Source organism: Pollicipes pollicipes, unplaced genomic scaffold (genome assembly GCF_011947565.3).
Source record: "Pollicipes pollicipes isolate AB1234 unplaced genomic scaffold, Ppol_2.1 Scaffold_4219;HRSCAF=4965_pilon_pilon_pilon, whole genome shotgun sequence".
In the NCBI taxonomy this organism is placed as follows: domain Eukaryota; kingdom Metazoa; phylum Arthropoda; class Thecostraca; order Pollicipedomorpha; family Pollicipedidae; genus Pollicipes; species Pollicipes pollicipes.
Genome location: NW_023596448.1, coordinates 27,657,919 through 27,674,171, shown reverse-complemented (window position 1 = coordinate 27,674,171; position 16,253 = coordinate 27,657,919). Strand labels below are relative to the sequence as shown.

The window sequence follows — 16,253 nt, the reverse complement described above, 5'->3', positions numbered from 1 at the left end:
GACGAGGCTGTCGGTGACGTCCCCTGTGCAGCGCCAGGGTGCTGTGAGGGACGGCACGTGGACAGCTATGACCCGAGCCTAGACATGACACCGGCGGGAGAGGAGAGAGGGCGGGAGCAGGCACACGCGGAGCACCTTCTCAAGCGGTTCGACATGTTCAGGTGAGCGTGAGCCAAGCGTGAGCAGTCGTGTACCGCCGTGTAAGTCTGCGGGTCTCAGCTGCTGCGTCAGTACTCAAAACTATTGGATACCACTGTGGTATGTAATCAACGGCGAGGAGTTCTCTTTAAAACGGACTTCGTGTGCCATGTGTAGATGAAATTTTGAAAATAGCGACCGTTTGATCGCGACTTGTTAGCTTTGCGATTAGTTACTGAGTTTGGATCACGTCAAGTGTAATGGCTAGTCGGGCCTTGTTAGTCTTGCAGTTGCCTTGTTAGTTTCGTTACACACATGCCTCTCAAGTTCCTCTTTTCAGTAAGTCAGCTGCAACCAAACTAAGCTTATTTAGCCGTCGTAGTCGAGTTAGACTGCCTTGCTTTCGTTCGCAGGGACTGGAACTACGTGCCGTTCAAGTCAGAGCCGCAACTTCGACCGCAGCGTCGCCGAGCGGACAGTGTCGAAAGCTCTGGTAGCGAGGGCGAGGACCAGGTGACAGTGACGATCTGCCACCGTGTGGGCGGGGTCTTCCATTACATACCGGCCCAGCGCGTCCTGAAGACGAACGGTGGGTGTGACGTCACGTCGACGAGGGAAGGCTTCGACTGAAGGAAGGCGCCACTGCAGTGCACGAATTTTACATCTGGGGCATCCCGGTTTCCGAAGTCAGTGTCCACACTTCATCTATACCACATCAGAATACCCTATCGTAGCTGTTTTAGCTCCAACCAGATAGATCGTGAGGGTATGTTTGAAGTTTTTTCGCTCCATGCGACGTGCCCCTTGCTGGGGTGCCACCGCAGGGAGGACTGTCACGCTGTCATTTAAACCATAACGAAAGCATCCATGCAGAGATAGCGACGGTCCGCAAAAATGGGGCTGAATGGAGGACGACTAGTTGTGAATTTGCGACTCTGTAACAGCGCTCATGCGCAAACCAAGCTGTGATATTTTGGCCGCAAGTTCGTATCGCCGTGTGAGTTTTTCGACTGCGTTGCTGTGCGTTGCGTGACAGGACTGGTTTCACAGCGTTTTGACTACTAGTTTTACGCCGCACCACTTCCAGTGAACATTCGTTTGATCAGCAGTGAGTGAGTCACCTGCGAGCAATCTTAAGCTGCATCCGTTGTGTCCAAAAGGAAGCCTATAGTTTGATTGTTGACTACCGAATAAACGCGGCAACCTTTGGCTTGCACAGCGATATACGCACTTTTCCATGTGAACTCGTCTGATTTTGCGAAAGGAGACGTCGGTGGTAGAAGTTGTGTGTACTGCTAAAGGGAATATGAAGTGGCTTTTTGGCATGAACTGTAGTATCTCCCTGGTGTAAATAGTATCTAGTAGTTCATTTTACGTCCGATAGAGTCCGAGCTGGAGTTGGTTATGTTTCTTAATCAAAGCATACAGGTAAAACTCATGGGATCGCTACAGGCAGTGACCTGTAGCGATCCATTCCTTGTGTGAACATCGATCACGCCCTATCTCTGGCCCATTTCATTGATGTGTTCACTTAAGTCTGCTGTAATGATACACTTTGGTGGGCCACACACCGGCTTAGAACGATGTTCTCTTCTTCAGACACTTAGTCACAACCACAAGGAGATCCACATTTGCTGTCTCACTCAAACACAATCCGACGGAGATGGTTTGTTACCTAGCCACCAAAGGCGCTCAGATCGCCCTGGTTACGCAGGCGGGCGGATCATAATTTCAGTCACGCCCAGCAGGGTACCCAGGACTTCGCTAGCAAGGAAGCAAAGTGGGTCACAGGGACCACCTTGTTAGTCCCTAAAGCTTCTCCGATGCTTTTGTGTTGTTTTTTTTTAGTTGGGAGGATTTTTGAGCCCTCTGGTCCTTTTTTTACACCTACGGAACCCTTCATATTTGGGAAGTCCGCAGGACATTTTACGCTGTCAAAAAGTGCTGCGATCTTTGGCCGAGGAGTCTCCGCCAATTCCACGGCACGCAATGGCCCCAGAGCCTTCCCTCTTGGCCACGCCACAACCCGCAGCTTTCATTCCTGTAAGGGAAGGGAAAAGTGCGTATATGTATTTGTATTCGTAACACATGAAGGCACCAATACGAATCCATGGACCATGTACACGGGATATCGAATACCCTTCTAAAATACCCTATCGCATAAGACGCACACGTATCAATGCAAACCCACACCGCGAAAGCACTGTGTGTAGACGTTTCGCATGAATTACACAGATTGCACTGATCCCTCTAGATAGCCTCGACGCGGGCGCCCAGTTGCCCCTGATGGGCTCGCTTTGGTGCAGCATAGCAATCCCATATGGTTGGCCACCAAATCACATATGGTTCGCCACAGCGATTCCAAACGGTGCGCCACTCGCCCGCAGCGACTACCAGCCGCTCGCGAGCTGTCGTCAGTCCTGCTTCGCCCCCTCCACCGGGCTGCGCTTGATCCAGCAGAGCAGGTTCAGCCAGAGGAATGAGCAAGCACCCACGTACAGCACCCGGAAGCGGTTGGGCAAGAGGAAAAAGTTGGCGGCCTGGGCCGGCAGCCAGAAGTACACTTGTTTCTGAAAAGCAGACGGCGCCGACGGGGTAACGTCAGAGGACGCCGGGGTGACGTCAGAGGGCGCTCTTCAAAATCGGAACACATGAACGCTCTATGACATATTCGAGATAATAGCGTGCTAACAACTGGCGCTCGCTTGCCGAATAGTCCATCTGCGGACACTTAAATGGGATGAAAATAGTTTAGCTCGGTACATTTGCGTGGTCACGTGACCAGGATTTCACCCGGAGAAGGCCTGCTCGGGTCATGGGGATCCTTCAGTCAGGGGACCCCTTCGCAGCTTTGGGTCTTGCGTTTCGAACTTGGTTTTATTTTAGGCTCGGGATCTTATCTTGATGCCACGGGTATCGTTTCTATGAACTCTATGACCCGATTGCGGCCTTAACTACCAAAAAGTAGTGGCACCCCACCACCTGAAGAGGGGAGGGGGATGGGTCAAAGAGCCCCTCTTGGCTGCGCCGCCGTATGTGCACGTTATTACTAATCTTTTGCACGAACAACGGGGCATACATTTCAGCGAGACATCGATGCAACTGTTTTAGGCAAAATTGTCGTCATTGGGGTGGGGGGAGGGGGAGCGGGGAGAGCTTTGGCCCCCGAGGAATACGCGGCGCCTTGGCGGCAGCAGCGGTTCTTTTGTCTCAGCGGTTTGACCCCCAGGCCGCCCATTTGCCCCTCCCCAGGTCATCGTTTCCCCAGTTGTCAACCCCTGGTGACACCTTGGACTGAAGGGAAGCAGACGCTTACCAGGCATGTTCCTATGTATTTGTCTTTGTGCTCAGCAAATATATCCTCCCTCCTCTCCATCAGGGCCATGGCTGCAAGGCAAGAGCAAGTTATTCAAACAACAACTGAACAAGTGTGCTGGCGAGAAAGCGGAGTGCGTCACACTGCACGCATTTCACAACGATATCGTAACGGTTTATCATTTCATCACTGCAAGCGTATGAAACAGAACGAAGATACAAAATACACAACCCTCGGGGAATGCGATGTGGAAGTCTACGGATCTTACGGCACCAATCGCCGTGCTAGAGCCCTCCGAGCACTTCATGGGCAGTAAAAAACATGGTGTCTCCCTGACCCTTAGCTTTACGGCTTGCGTGTACAAACACGAGACAATTTTGTGCAACCGTCGACAAAGCAAAATTGATTGGCGCTAGATACAGCCGCAAGCCAGTTTACCGGCACGAAGAACCTCCGTTGAATTGCATTTTTCTGTTGTGTGGTTTCAAACTGGGTCACAGGCATTCTGCGGGCTCTGATGTTTCACTTCGTACCGGTGAAAAAGACGAAGATGTTGATGGGTCCTATGACTCCCAGGTCCAATACTAGCTTCTTGCCAACGACAGCCATGGAGGTGCCGACGAACCGCTTGTCCAGCCACTTATACCTGTCGAAAACCAGCAGAAAGGCCGGAAGTCGATTACTGGAGGCCATGCGCGTGTGTCATGGATGCGCGTGTGTCTTGTGCGGGCGGCTCAGTGTAACGCGAGTCGCACGCACGTCACATCGCGTCACCCTGCGTCACTCTGCGTCACTCTGCTGCAGCGAAGATCGTGTGGCCTTTGCCGAGTTACAACTTAACATTACACTTGCTTTGTGATACGATTCGCGTTACTGCACAGGGACAAAAGCAGACAAACATCACGGCTGACATTTAGCTGAAAATTGCATCAATATCTCTGAATGGCCGGTGTATAAGCTATGCAATGACTTCCTCAGTAGAAAAGACGAGCAAGTGAAAGCGTTCGTCATGTTTCGTTTTTCTTTTAGGCTCGTGGACTCGCGATGTGGAAGCGCCGCTGGTTGCAGCTGTCAGCAGTGATGCCTTACCAGAAGTACAGGATGGTGGGGTTGATCGTGTAGCCAAGCAGAGCATATCTGCCCAGTGTGGCCGTGTCGTAGGGAGCCGGCGGCTGAGTCTTGTCTTCCCTCTGAAATGGGGGGGGGGGGGGGGCTGCACTGAGCTGAGTAATGACGTCTTCCCATCGCACAGACGTGCTCAAGATGCGCCGGCCTTAGTTTTGCCTGCCGTCGCCACCAGCTGCGCAGTTTTTTTTTTTACAGCAATTGATCCCTGACCAAGGATTACGATACCTGTGTTGTGTATGTAGCGAAACTGCAGTAGCCAAATCAGCGCAGCGAGCTATATCTACTTTATCCATTCACCCTTTGTGGAACATTCGTTGGTGACTTGAACGCGTTCGATCTCGACAGAAGCGTCTCACTTTGCCTTGCTAACCGTTGATGGACGGAGCCTGTGCACCGTATCTTGTTGAAACTGATACGTCAAATGACATCACAATACCTACTAGCACTCGACGCAGGATAGTTTGCTGGGTGAGCTCTGCGCCCACGAAGAGCGTGCCGTAAGCGAGAGCGTTGCCAAGCAACGGCCGCTGCTGGAAAACTCTTCGGATGAAGGCCATCTGTGACGCCAGAGACGTATGAAGTTAATTTTTTGCATAGACTCACCGCCCCGCGCGCCCTCATCACACGGGCGTTCTCGTCACACCAAACGTTCTCGTTACACCGGGCGTTCTCGTCATACAGGGCATTCTCACCACACCGAGCGTTCTCGTCACACCAGGCGTTCTCGTCACACCGGGCGTTCTCGTCACACCGGGCGCTCTCACCACACCGGCGGACACGGTTGTACCACGATCGTCAACTGCTGTATCCCTACTTATTTTGATACGGCCCGGACAACAGAATGGGCGAGTTTCTTGTCATGTCTCCTGGGTCTGTTATGTTGCGGTTTTTGAAGTATTTATTCAGAGGAAGGTGAGAATACTCTTGTGCTCATAATAATATGAATTAGTAAAACAGCAGTGGCAAGCGAACTGGGATGCGTGTGCTGCTAATAGACTGAAAGAGATAAAGCCCCGGTTGGGATCATGGGCGTCCAGCTGTCGTAAGGTGAGGCGGGAGGAAGTGACGCCATGCCGCCTGGGAATAGGATACACATACGTAACTCACCGATGCCTGTTAGTGGGGAAGACCACCCGCGATGTCCTCGCTGCAGGTATCATTACACACCGCACGACATGTCCTGATAGATTGTGCCCACCTCGCATCGGAACGATGTGCCATTTTGGATCGGGGTCCGTGCTCCAAACGCTCCATGCTATGTTGGGAGACGACTCTAGTTAAGTAAATGACGACCACATTTTTAGTTATCTTGGAGACATACAATTCCATGTCATATATCGGACGTAGCCCTATCTCCTCGCTTTTTCACGCATCTGTTAGATAAAAGTAGGTTATGGGCGCCATATAACCAACTTAGTCGGTGCACCCCAAAGCCTAAATCATAATCATCCGTGAGTAAAACAAAACCGCCCAAATATGTTTCAGACGTACGCGTTCCTCAAAGCATACACACGAAACAAACATTCAACTGCAATCACAAACGCCAATCAGTAGAACATAAGAAAATATCGCACTCCGTTTTCGGGCTGCAGTATGTCGAGCAGCTCTTTTAGAAATAAATTGCATTTACAGACAGCGTCATATGGGACAGGCCTCGGCAGGCTCCCAGAGAAAGTCATGGTGCTCAGTGTGGGCTTAAGGTCTCGTATTTGAATTTATTCACTCTTTTTTGGCAATTCGGATGTGCCCGTTAAAAACTTCTGGACGCTACATTTTATCTGGTCAGTGTACGTGTTTGAGGGAGTTTTGCATAGTTGCCAGGTGATGAGACACACGACCCTTTTGGTTGTTGCAGAAATTGCATGGCCTTTTCCCAGCTGGGCATGGTGGTGAGTCGAGTGCTGAGGTGATCAGGTACGCAGCTAATGTTTTACCTCTCTTCCAGGAAACGCGTAGTGGTAACTTTGACACTGTAATTGCTGACGACGAAAGAAGAAAGATGTATGCGGCGCCCATTGTTTGTGTTGTGGGCGCGCTGATGCCAGCGCAGGTCGTCTGGAGTATATTTTGAGCAAACATTTGCTGTGTCGAATTATTTTATGTGGCTACGCCTTTGCTTTGAATGCGTGTTCTATTTTGGTAAGTCCCCGTATCGCAGCTGCTCCGCCGGAGGCAGGCGCTGTGCCCTACATAGCTGTGACGTCACCGGTCGTCTTGCCGTTCACATCAGCCCTACCCCTATGAAAACCAAAAGGGCAGTTCCTCACGCACAGCTGTTGAGGGCGCAGCGCCTGCCTCCGACGGAGCAGCTGAAGATCCAGGGATTGACCAAAATGGGATATCTATTGCAATCAAATGGATATCCACATAGGATGATTCAACTGAGTAGATATCTAATCAAAACACACTCCGGAGGACTTCCGCAGACATCGACACATTCACGAAACAAAACCATGAACGCGACTCTTTTATCGGTTTTCCGTTCGCGGGTGATTCGCTGTCGAAGAAGGTGTCCCCAGTAAGTACGGCGTCAGGGTTACCACCACGCATTGCCTGGAAGAGCGGTAAAACATTAGCTGTGTACCTGACCATCTGAGCACTTGACCCACCACCCTTCTTAGTAGGGAAAAGGTCATGCAGTTCCTTATAGCAGCGTTGGTAGGAAGGTGCCATACAAAAAAACCTACATGGGCAGGGCAAAACGTAACGTTGGGAAACAATCAAGCGCGCAAATCCGAACTGTAACAACAAAACCAAAACACTGCATTTGGCGACCGCTTCACTAACTCACACCATACGAAAGTCGACGACCCAAACTCATTTAAAATATCCGTCCTGCAGACAAGTTAAGATCTAGCTGAGTTACAAACCACCGAACCAAGTCAGCTAAGACACGTCAAGCCAACGCTGAACACCATGACTTCCTCTTGGAGACCTTTTGAAGCCTGTCTCAAGTGACGCCTTCTAGTAGTGCAATTTACCTCCATAAGAGTCGCTCGTTATGATAGGCCCGAGAGCACTGTATGATACTTGTTGAAATGTTCTTCTGCCTTACATTTATTATTTGAATTGAATTTTTGCGTTATATACGTGTGCTGAATGAAGTCCATGGCTGAAGTATATGATGTTTTCTGGACTCATTCATTCTATCATGAGTATAGCGTATTATATATGAATGTATTTTTTTCCTTTACATATATCATCATGCTGTTCGTCCAGTTAGCATAGCCTGCTATTAATTGCTTGGCATTTGTCGAATACTGGCAATATACTACCACAAACGAATGAGCTAATGGTAGCATCAGTAAAAAGAAAGCTTCATTTGTTACATGTACATGTAAGACAGTACTGCCCGTTCTATCGCATGCCATTAAGACAAGCGTTGCCCGTCCTACCGTGTGCTGTTAAGGCAGTGTTGCTCGTCCTATCGCATGCTAATGAGCGATCAATACCATGTTGCTCCGGTGCGCACAGCTCTCCCAAATTACGCTGCTATTGAATTATCCTGTTTATCAAGCCCGTTGTCCGTTGCTAACCAAACGACCTTTGTGTATCGGATGCACGGAAAATGTGATTGCTTCTTTAAGATAGTTGCATTTTCGCAGGCTACCTTACAGCGCAGATGATTTGAGTGATAGGGGTGAGCTGTAGTGATGGAGGGAGGGCCATGGCCGAATATGGTCATAGTCCATCCCTTGCACAACCTTTACAACTCAGTTAAATCTTAATGCTTTGACCTTCCTGGGATTGCCCTGGTACCTTATAGAACTACGACATTTGGTTTAGCACACGACTGGCACTTGTCAATATGACGGCCTCGCATTAAAAGCGACCGGCAACCCTAAACTTTAGCAATAGGAGCAGTCCAGTATCTCCAAATATTAACATGAAAGGATACCACAAGTGAAAACGAGCAGACATAAACATTGTGTCGTGTCAGTAGCAATATGCTATATTTCAAGTATGGACCATCCTCAGCTACCGTAACTCGTGTGGCTTCTCCACGCAACTGAAAACACGTCCAAAAAAAGTTTGCTCAGTCTGCTTTGGTCACATCAAAATCAGCGAAAAACGAAAAAGCTAGCGGGAAATATATAACAAATAACATATTCAGGCATTTCGCTTCGTGATTGTTTTTTTTTCTGCATTCCGAGCTACTTTTATTGATACCCGACAATGCGTGAACAACATGTCGCATTAGAGACGCATAAAGCGTGGCGCAAATTTAACGATTCTCTGGCTTGAGCCGTGGAAAATTACAACGGGGGTCCAACAGCTGACTAGTGGCAGACCCTTGGCACCTGTTATGGCCAGTACGTTTTTGTCACTGCGGTCCGTTCACAGCGCCATGCAATAATAACACACTTTTAATCGAGTGTCGTCGATCTAGAATTGCAGCATGAAACGATACATTGTGGGCAATGGATCTTACCTGAGCATGATGTAGCATCGTAGAGCAGACACGTATTTAGCTATGGCATGAAGTGATATAAGCTACGCGAAAATGCATGCCGTAGAAGTGTTACGCGCGTAGAAAATGCAGAGCTCCTCCTTTCAAAAGTGTCTTAAAACAACTTATTAGTGTGTGTTTTTTTTGTCACAAGAGCGTGCAATATTGATGGGCCAGGCCCCTTACGACAAGATATGACAACCATGTTATGAAGGTCGTACGTGCCAACAGCCATAGCCTGTAATATGTAACCCTTGTGAATTTCACAAACAACCAAAAACTAGCTTAACTTACCAATGCGACGCGCACACAGAGCACTAGCTTGCGCCGGCACAAAGCGTAACGCAGGGAAGCGCAGGACAGCACCTGCCCTCTGTTTTTCCAGCAGCACTCGGGCGCCTGCGCCTGCTGGCAACATACAACGGTAATCAGCGGTCCGACTATCGCGGTAATCTGGCCCAGTCAAGGCCAAAGGTCACATTGACGCCGGGAACGACGGAGTCGGGTGTAACGCATATAGTTTCGGGGTGGATGGTGGGTTTTTCGTACGCGAGCGCACGAACTGCCGCTGTGGGCCGACCCCATATGAGCATGCCTCACTTCCCCAGCCGTTCTGCGCGGAAGACAGGACTGTCTAGAGCCGCCTTTGGCAAGGTCTGCAATTAATCAACGTTTGAGCACCGTTATCTGCTGGGCGTGTTATAAAGCCACATGTTGATAACGATCGCTGGTCGTCATGAGCAAGACTGCAGTGCAGGATGCTATCAGATAGGTCACAAAAAGGATAAAGGTTTGCTAGTGAGTCATCACATTGGTTTGCTGCACACATCATTGATAACTAGTGTAAACCTATTGCGCTTTAAATGGTATCCCAATGCCTACAATAACAACGGCTGCGAGGGTCTACTCTTTGCGAAACACGCTCTCTGAGCACATCGTCTATTCTCTAGTAACAGGTAGTTACCAAAGCCATTTTGGCGTACCTACGACCCAAGCAAACAGTGTGCATGCCTGACCGGACGTTGGGCTACGATGTCGCGACAACCCGCTGGTGTCTCCGGTTTCCTCCCCGTGTTTAGATCACCGAGGGGTCACGCAAAACCAAACCTTCGCATTCGTGTATTGGCTTACCTGTTTGGTCAGGGCGCTTGAGCAGCTGCCCTCAGGATGACCTGCAGGTCCGCCGACCGTCCCTTATTGCCGCGGTATGTCCGCTACGAGACCAGGCTGTAGCTCCGTCCAAGGTCGCAGCGATCCAGGCCCAGTCCGCCAGAGAACAGCCACGCATCGTAAACAGCCCGCAGAGAAAGAAGCAGAGCTCGCTGTCGGAGCGCCAGCGGCTCGAGCCGGGTCTGAACACGAACCGTGAGCGGTCGCCTGGTGGGGCTCTCGCATACACGGGCCTATGCGCCGCACAGCCTCTCATGCACGTGGTTTTCCGGTATGTGACGGCTGCCGCAGTGACGTCAGTGTCTGGCTCTTGAGGAGCAGCCGGAGTGTTTGGAAGGCGTGCAAGCTGGAACCGAGCGGCCGGTTCGGTCTCAGTATCCTGATGTTCAGCGTCCCGGGCAGACACCACTGCGGCGGCCGGCTCAGCACTATATAGGCATGTTGCATGCTGCATTTTTAATACGTTGCCAATGCAGACATATGCTTTCAACCGGGAATAAGCTTCAGTACTTGCAGAACATATTTTACCGCTGTGCGATGTTAACTATGGGAGGCTTTGAGCACACCGCTTAATGCTCCCTACATTTGAAGCTACGGAGATAAACGTAAAACCTTATGCATCCCGCCCTGTTCTTTCTTCCACTTACCGTAATTTTCTTGTTTAAAAATAGCATAAGCCTGTAAATTCTTATAGGCCCCACTCTCCCTAAAAGCCCGAAAACGTGTACCATACCAGTTCCTAATTGGATTGAGGACATTAGGTGCTTTTATCTACTTCTTTAAAATCTCTCGAAAGCCCGAAAACGGTGAACCATACCAGTTCCTAATTGGTTGAGGACATTAGGTGCTTTTTGTCTACTTCTTCAAAAGTTTCAGTAAACACCGAATCTTCTAGAATATTTAACTGATGCTCCCGGCATTCCAATATTGCAGAGTTAAATGACCAGTCGAAAACAGTCGTATGCAAGTATGCAGCAGTTCAAGCCATCATTGGGTGGATGCGAGAGCCATCAGGGGTCTGTTGATGTTTGACATTATGCTGGGTTAGGCCAGGCACACCCCAATGGAAACTCTTCATCGGAATTCAGCGCCCACGAATCAACGCACGCCTGAGAAAGATGCGAGGGATCGGCACAGGCAAGAAAAGCGTGAGCGGAGGGGGAGGGGTGCTCCACGTTTCCCCCCCTCCAAAGGAAAATGACATTATTCCTCTAACACAACTGCGCTCCCATCTCCTACTAAACGCAATCGATGCTTCCTCTGCACATGCTGACTCGCCACCCTCCCCCCCCCCCCCCACATCCTGTGACTGCTCCTGGAAGCGATGGGCTGGGGTCGTGCGAGGGTCAGCCGTGACCACTCCCGTCGAATAAACAAACACCAGTTGATACTGACGGGGACCCGCCGTTCCAGAGTTCTTGGTGGGCGAGGCGGTACGCCCCGTTCCGAGCCGAAGGTATTATGGTTACCTCTTGGAACGGTGGAGCGGAGGAATAATCGCCCTCTATTTCCCCCTCCCCCAAATTCTCTAAATTCCTTCCCCGCACCCTGCGTGATCCTCAATCTTCGAGACGTGATGAGTGTCCAGTCGGGGTCTGGCCGTTCTTGTCAACGCGTCGTCGCATGCATCTCAGTTGATCTGTTGTCGGGAGATAAACATGCGCTACGTGTCTTATTCAATGAATCCGAATTGTGGGTATTAAGAGAGGGCAAGTGTTTCGCTGGCGAAATAATTGCATGGAAAAAATGACGACGGTAATTGGTGCATAGCGCTCTTTCCCGTAAATATTTGCCTGGCCCCGCGTCCAGAAACCATCAAAAGATTATTATTATTATCTTATTTTATTTATTTTATTTTATAGTTATTTTAGCAAGACACTTTGTGCGAAGTGAAATTTAGGAGTTAATAACTACGGAATTCTCAGGGTTGGTTTCATTTTTAGCTTGGTTGGGGGGGGGGGGGGTAGCCTCACCATCTTGAATTGCAGCCCCTTCCCAAGTTGAAAAGGAAGTGACTGAATCCGTGGAAAGATTCGTTTGTTGGCGAATTTTGGAAGCCAATTGCGCAAGATTTTCATTGTTCAGCTCAACATCCCTACCCAGCTGACTTTGAAGAGTTATTTACACACATGGTGAGCATTATCAATTGTCATTAACGGCAATCATCCAATTTCCATGACGTCACTATCACGAAGCTTACTCTGATGGAGGCAAATACATTTGGGAATACCCATGAATGGTTTTGATTATTGTCTTGGGAAGTCGACCTGTCATGAGAGTTTAGTAGTGGACAGCGATTCCGCGTCACAGGCTTCGTGGTACTCATTCACAAAACGCATATGGCTTGGTAATTGTCTGGTCAGTGCTATGCCCAGGCCGAGTAATTTCAGCTGACGAAGCCGATGAATTTATACTGATATTGCTTCTAGCGTCCATGGATCAAACACATTGAACATTCTCTTTTGCCGTGCAAAGTCACAGAGCCAATACCGGCCAAGGGAAGCACAAATGGGGTTACATGAGTCACCAGGATGGTCAACAGTGTTTCCCTCTGCATGATATGTTTTCGGTGAGCTTTGTGTGGCGCTCGGCGGCTGGTCTCTGCAGTTTTGTTGCCGACGTCTTTTATCGCGCACGCTCCGGGATTCCCGCGCTTCTGATTCAGCCCATGTCTGGACTTCATTGGTGGTATCGCGGATATCATTAGGCCATTCGACGACCGAAATAAGATTACCCTGCGATCCCTAGGACTTTTCATATCTTTGCTTATGTTTATATTTCAACACCATGCCATAAAAGTAATGTCGAGGAAAAGTGAAATTACGCACCACATGACGACAGTCATTTGTCTGTCATAGGCGGAGGGATATTTCAGAGATTGGGGCACCAAAACAATTTTTTAGGTCGATTCTCTCCATGCGCCACCATACAGCTAATGCTCAGCAGTCTCGGAAAGTGGGTGCGTCGTGACCGCCTTGGACTCCCCCCCCCCCCCCCGTTCTTACGTCTATGGGTTCTTCTACAGAACTGCCTGAGCATCATTAGGGCCAAACATGCATTCCGCACCTACTGTTCATGTGCCGCATCTTTATTGGCGGAAATGCAGCCTAGGACCTCTGTTCTACGCCTTGAGTGCAGCGCGCGGCTCTGCAAAACCGTTCGCCTTGGGTCGAGGCGTACGTCTTGCAGAACAGGTAATTTTCGGTTATATGTCTTCCCAAAATAAACATAACTTACCATGTATCTTTAGAACACACATAGCCAGAGTGCCGCGCGGATGCAGATGTTAGTTTTGTAACCAACTTATCTCAGATATATAAGCTTACCCCCCGAGTTCAGATTGCTTCCTTTGATATGATGCAAGAATTCCCTCCAAATTCTTTTATACGACGGCCGGATGTGGATTCAATATGGTAGTGGCCCCTTTGCCGCGCTACTCAGACGTTTCTGGCTGCGGTGTTTTGGGGAATGTTTCTTTTACATTTTATATCCGTTGTTGAACGTGACGCTTAGTTTGGTAGTTAAACAATTGCAGATAACCGCGGAGTCCTACACTTAGTGTGCGTATACAGGTACATAGCATGGAATCAGCGGTCATTTCAACAGGAATTGAATTTGGAATTACTTAAGTGTGAGGCAGTGGCGTGGCTCTTAAAGACGTTGCGTTCCACAAGTTCGGTACAATTGTAACAACTATTTGTTTGATAAGTGGCTCTCGCAATGCTACAATTGAAATGAAAGTGTAAGTGTGGCACAAAATATAAGTTTGGCATTTGTGCAATATTATGCTTATTATTGTGTAGCAAATTTCTGCTGGAAATAATCTGATTCTAAGTTGAGTGATGCTGATGTTACTTGTAGTTGTATCACTTCAGTTCAGCATCATCACATGACAAGACATTTGGAAAACAAAAATGTTTCGAAATTTTCTGCTAAAATTACATGTAGCATAGCAAGAAGCTAGCAAGTAGCTAGCAATACTCTCATGTAGCTAGCAAGTTGAGGAGAGTAGTGAGGGTTATGGTTCTAGACATTACCTTGTGATCATTGCAATCTTTGAGTCTTAATGTGGGTAGTGTTTGACTTATGTCTGGAACATATATATATATATATATATATTCATGTACATTTATCATGAATATTCATCATGGTTAACTATTTACCATTGTTTTGACCATGCTGGCAAGACTGCCCATAAGTTCCGTACCACTCATTCATCACCCACTGATTTGTTTAACTTACAAATGCTGTGTTTCTAGGTGCCTCAATCATGAATGATATACATCTGGCAGGATGTGTGTTGATTATGTCAGCCTCTGCAGCTCAGCTGTCAGAGTTGGTAAGTTCATTCTAAGTTTTGTGCTATAATTTGGTGTGAGAAACATGACTGATGATGCAAGCAATTTTACTCATGCTCTATAGTGTGCCAACATAATGCATCCCTTTATCTGATCTAAGCACCACATAACCATTGACAATCAATGCATTTGACTCATGCTTGCTGCATGTCTGTGGGCTTTTCCATGCATGTTAAAAGGATAGCTGCTAGATCATCACCTCCCATTGATTGCAGGGGAGAGCTCTCTACATGACAGCTTTCATCAGTGGCCGCTTTTCAGAAAAACCTAGGGGAGTTTAACATGAGAAGTTTTTGTAAAATTGCATTTCATTGGTCTGCATATAAGTTATATTTACTTTGTTCAATGTTGGGACAGAATGCATGGTGAAATCAGTAAAGTGGAATACTCAGAAAATGTAGTTGTGTTTGCTCTTTACCACATATACTGGCTGACTGCCACTGGAAATCATCCTTTGTTATAGCCTGAGCATTAATGTGTGTGGATGCCACAGATGCAATAAGTGTGGATACAATGTGTAGATGCCACAGGCAAGTAATCACACTAGGCCAGAGTTCACAATGTCATTTTCCTTTGTTGAAGTATCACGCACATCATCAAGGCATGGTAATTACAAATCATACCTAGCATTCCAGATGGCACAATGCCATTGTGTTTTATCCAGCCTTGTCTCTCTGGTGGATGCTGTCTCAAATAGAAACTGCGCAACAGTGGGTTACCCCCATGACAGAGAACATTTTCTGACATTTTCTGACATTTTTCATCATGACATGCTCATCATAGGGTTGTCTAGCTGGTATGTCCATATGACAGACTATATGACAGACTATATGACAGAGTACATGGCAGACTCAAGCCATCACATGGCATCAGGTCTGTGAGCTGTCCCTCTGCTTGTTAATGCCCTGCTGAAGAACATCAGCACACCAGAGAAGTGGTTGGGGATGGGATGGCTGTGGGATCCCCAGACAGGGTGCCCATGTGACCCTGTCGTGGCTGCAGGCATCGTCGGAGGTGGCATCGGCGGCCTCGGCCGCCTACTTCGTCCGTCAGCTGTTCAAGGAGGACGCCGACATTCAGCTGTACGAACAGAACAGGATCGGCGGCCGCCTGGACATGGAGGAGGTCAACGACCACTGGTCGGTGAAGTCGGGTTTGGAATGCTGTAGTGATTAGTAAAAATTATGTCTGAGATTGCGAATATGAGAGGTTCGAGGACTTGCGCTGGTGAAACTGAAGGCTTTTGGTATTTGATATTTGTCCGGGATTATCCACTAAGCCATAAGGGTTTTCAACGTGATTTTCTAAATTCTAATGTGTTGAGTTTAAGAAACGACTTAGTCGTTGCTATCGACTACTCACATGACGATTTTGCCCCAGGTTCGAGTCTGGAGGCTCTATCATACATACCAAGAACAAGTACATGATGGATTTTATTGATAAATTCGGTAAGTGCTCTTTGCGGTTGCGTTGGGAGCCACCGTCACTCGCATCCGCGCTTCCGTATAAAAATGTCCCGCGCTCACGTACTCTTCTTGCGTGCCTCCTTTTCTCTTGCAGCCCGTACGCACGATGTTTTGCGAATACGCACGTACTGGCACGTGTTTTCACCGAGTGTTTCTGTCAGTCGTGGTGCATGCGTGTTTTTCGTTGGTTGTCGTCAGTAACGCTCTGCTGTTTCAAAAATCATGAT

At 48.4% G+C, this 16,253-nt stretch overlaps 2 protein-coding genes across 2 annotated transcripts in view; one reads left to right on the top strand and one right to left on the bottom strand.

Moving 5' to 3' along the window:
• Positions 1-2,205: 2,205 nt before the first annotated feature.
• LOC119095947 (mpv17-like protein) lies at positions 2,206-9,397 on the bottom strand. The gene is made up of 6 exons (XM_037218806.1): positions 9,327-9,397; positions 5,023-5,139; positions 4,544-4,644; positions 3,988-4,100; positions 3,455-3,525; positions 2,206-2,708 (listed from the first exon to the last, which is right to left on the bottom strand). The coding sequence occupies exons 2-6, from the start codon at positions 5,137-5,139 to the stop codon at positions 2,553-2,555; spliced, it is 558 nt and encodes a 185-aa protein (XP_037074701.1). The 5' UTR covers positions 9,327-9,397; the 3' UTR covers positions 2,206-2,552.
• A 5,684-nt stretch (positions 9,398-15,081) lies between these two features.
• LOC119095105 (prenylcysteine oxidase-like) overlaps positions 15,082-16,253 on the top strand; it is a 3,012-nt gene continuing 1,840 nt past the window's right edge. The window contains exons 1-3 of the mRNA XM_037217993.1: positions 15,082-15,090; positions 15,563-15,699; positions 15,941-16,008. Of these exons, the coding sequence (XP_037073888.1) occupies positions 15,082-15,090; positions 15,563-15,699; positions 15,941-16,008 (214 nt within the window). The remainder of the gene's footprint in view (positions 15,091-15,562; positions 15,700-15,940; positions 16,009-16,253) is intronic.

Excerpts from the sequence above, each read along its gene's own strand:
- LOC119095947 (XM_037218806.1), bottom strand. The coding sequence starts at position 5,139 with ATGGCCTTCATCCGAAGAGTTTTCCAGCAGCGGCCGTTGCTTGGCAAC. Across the intron at positions 4,645-5,022 it reads CTATCCTGCGTCGAGTGCTA|AGGGAAGACAAGACTCAGCC; the intron begins GTAGGTATTGTG and ends CCCCCATTTCAG. Across the intron at positions 4,101-4,543 it reads CCCACCATCCTGTACTTCTG|GTATAAGTGGCTGGACAAGC; the intron begins GTAAGGCATCAC and ends GGTTTTCGACAG.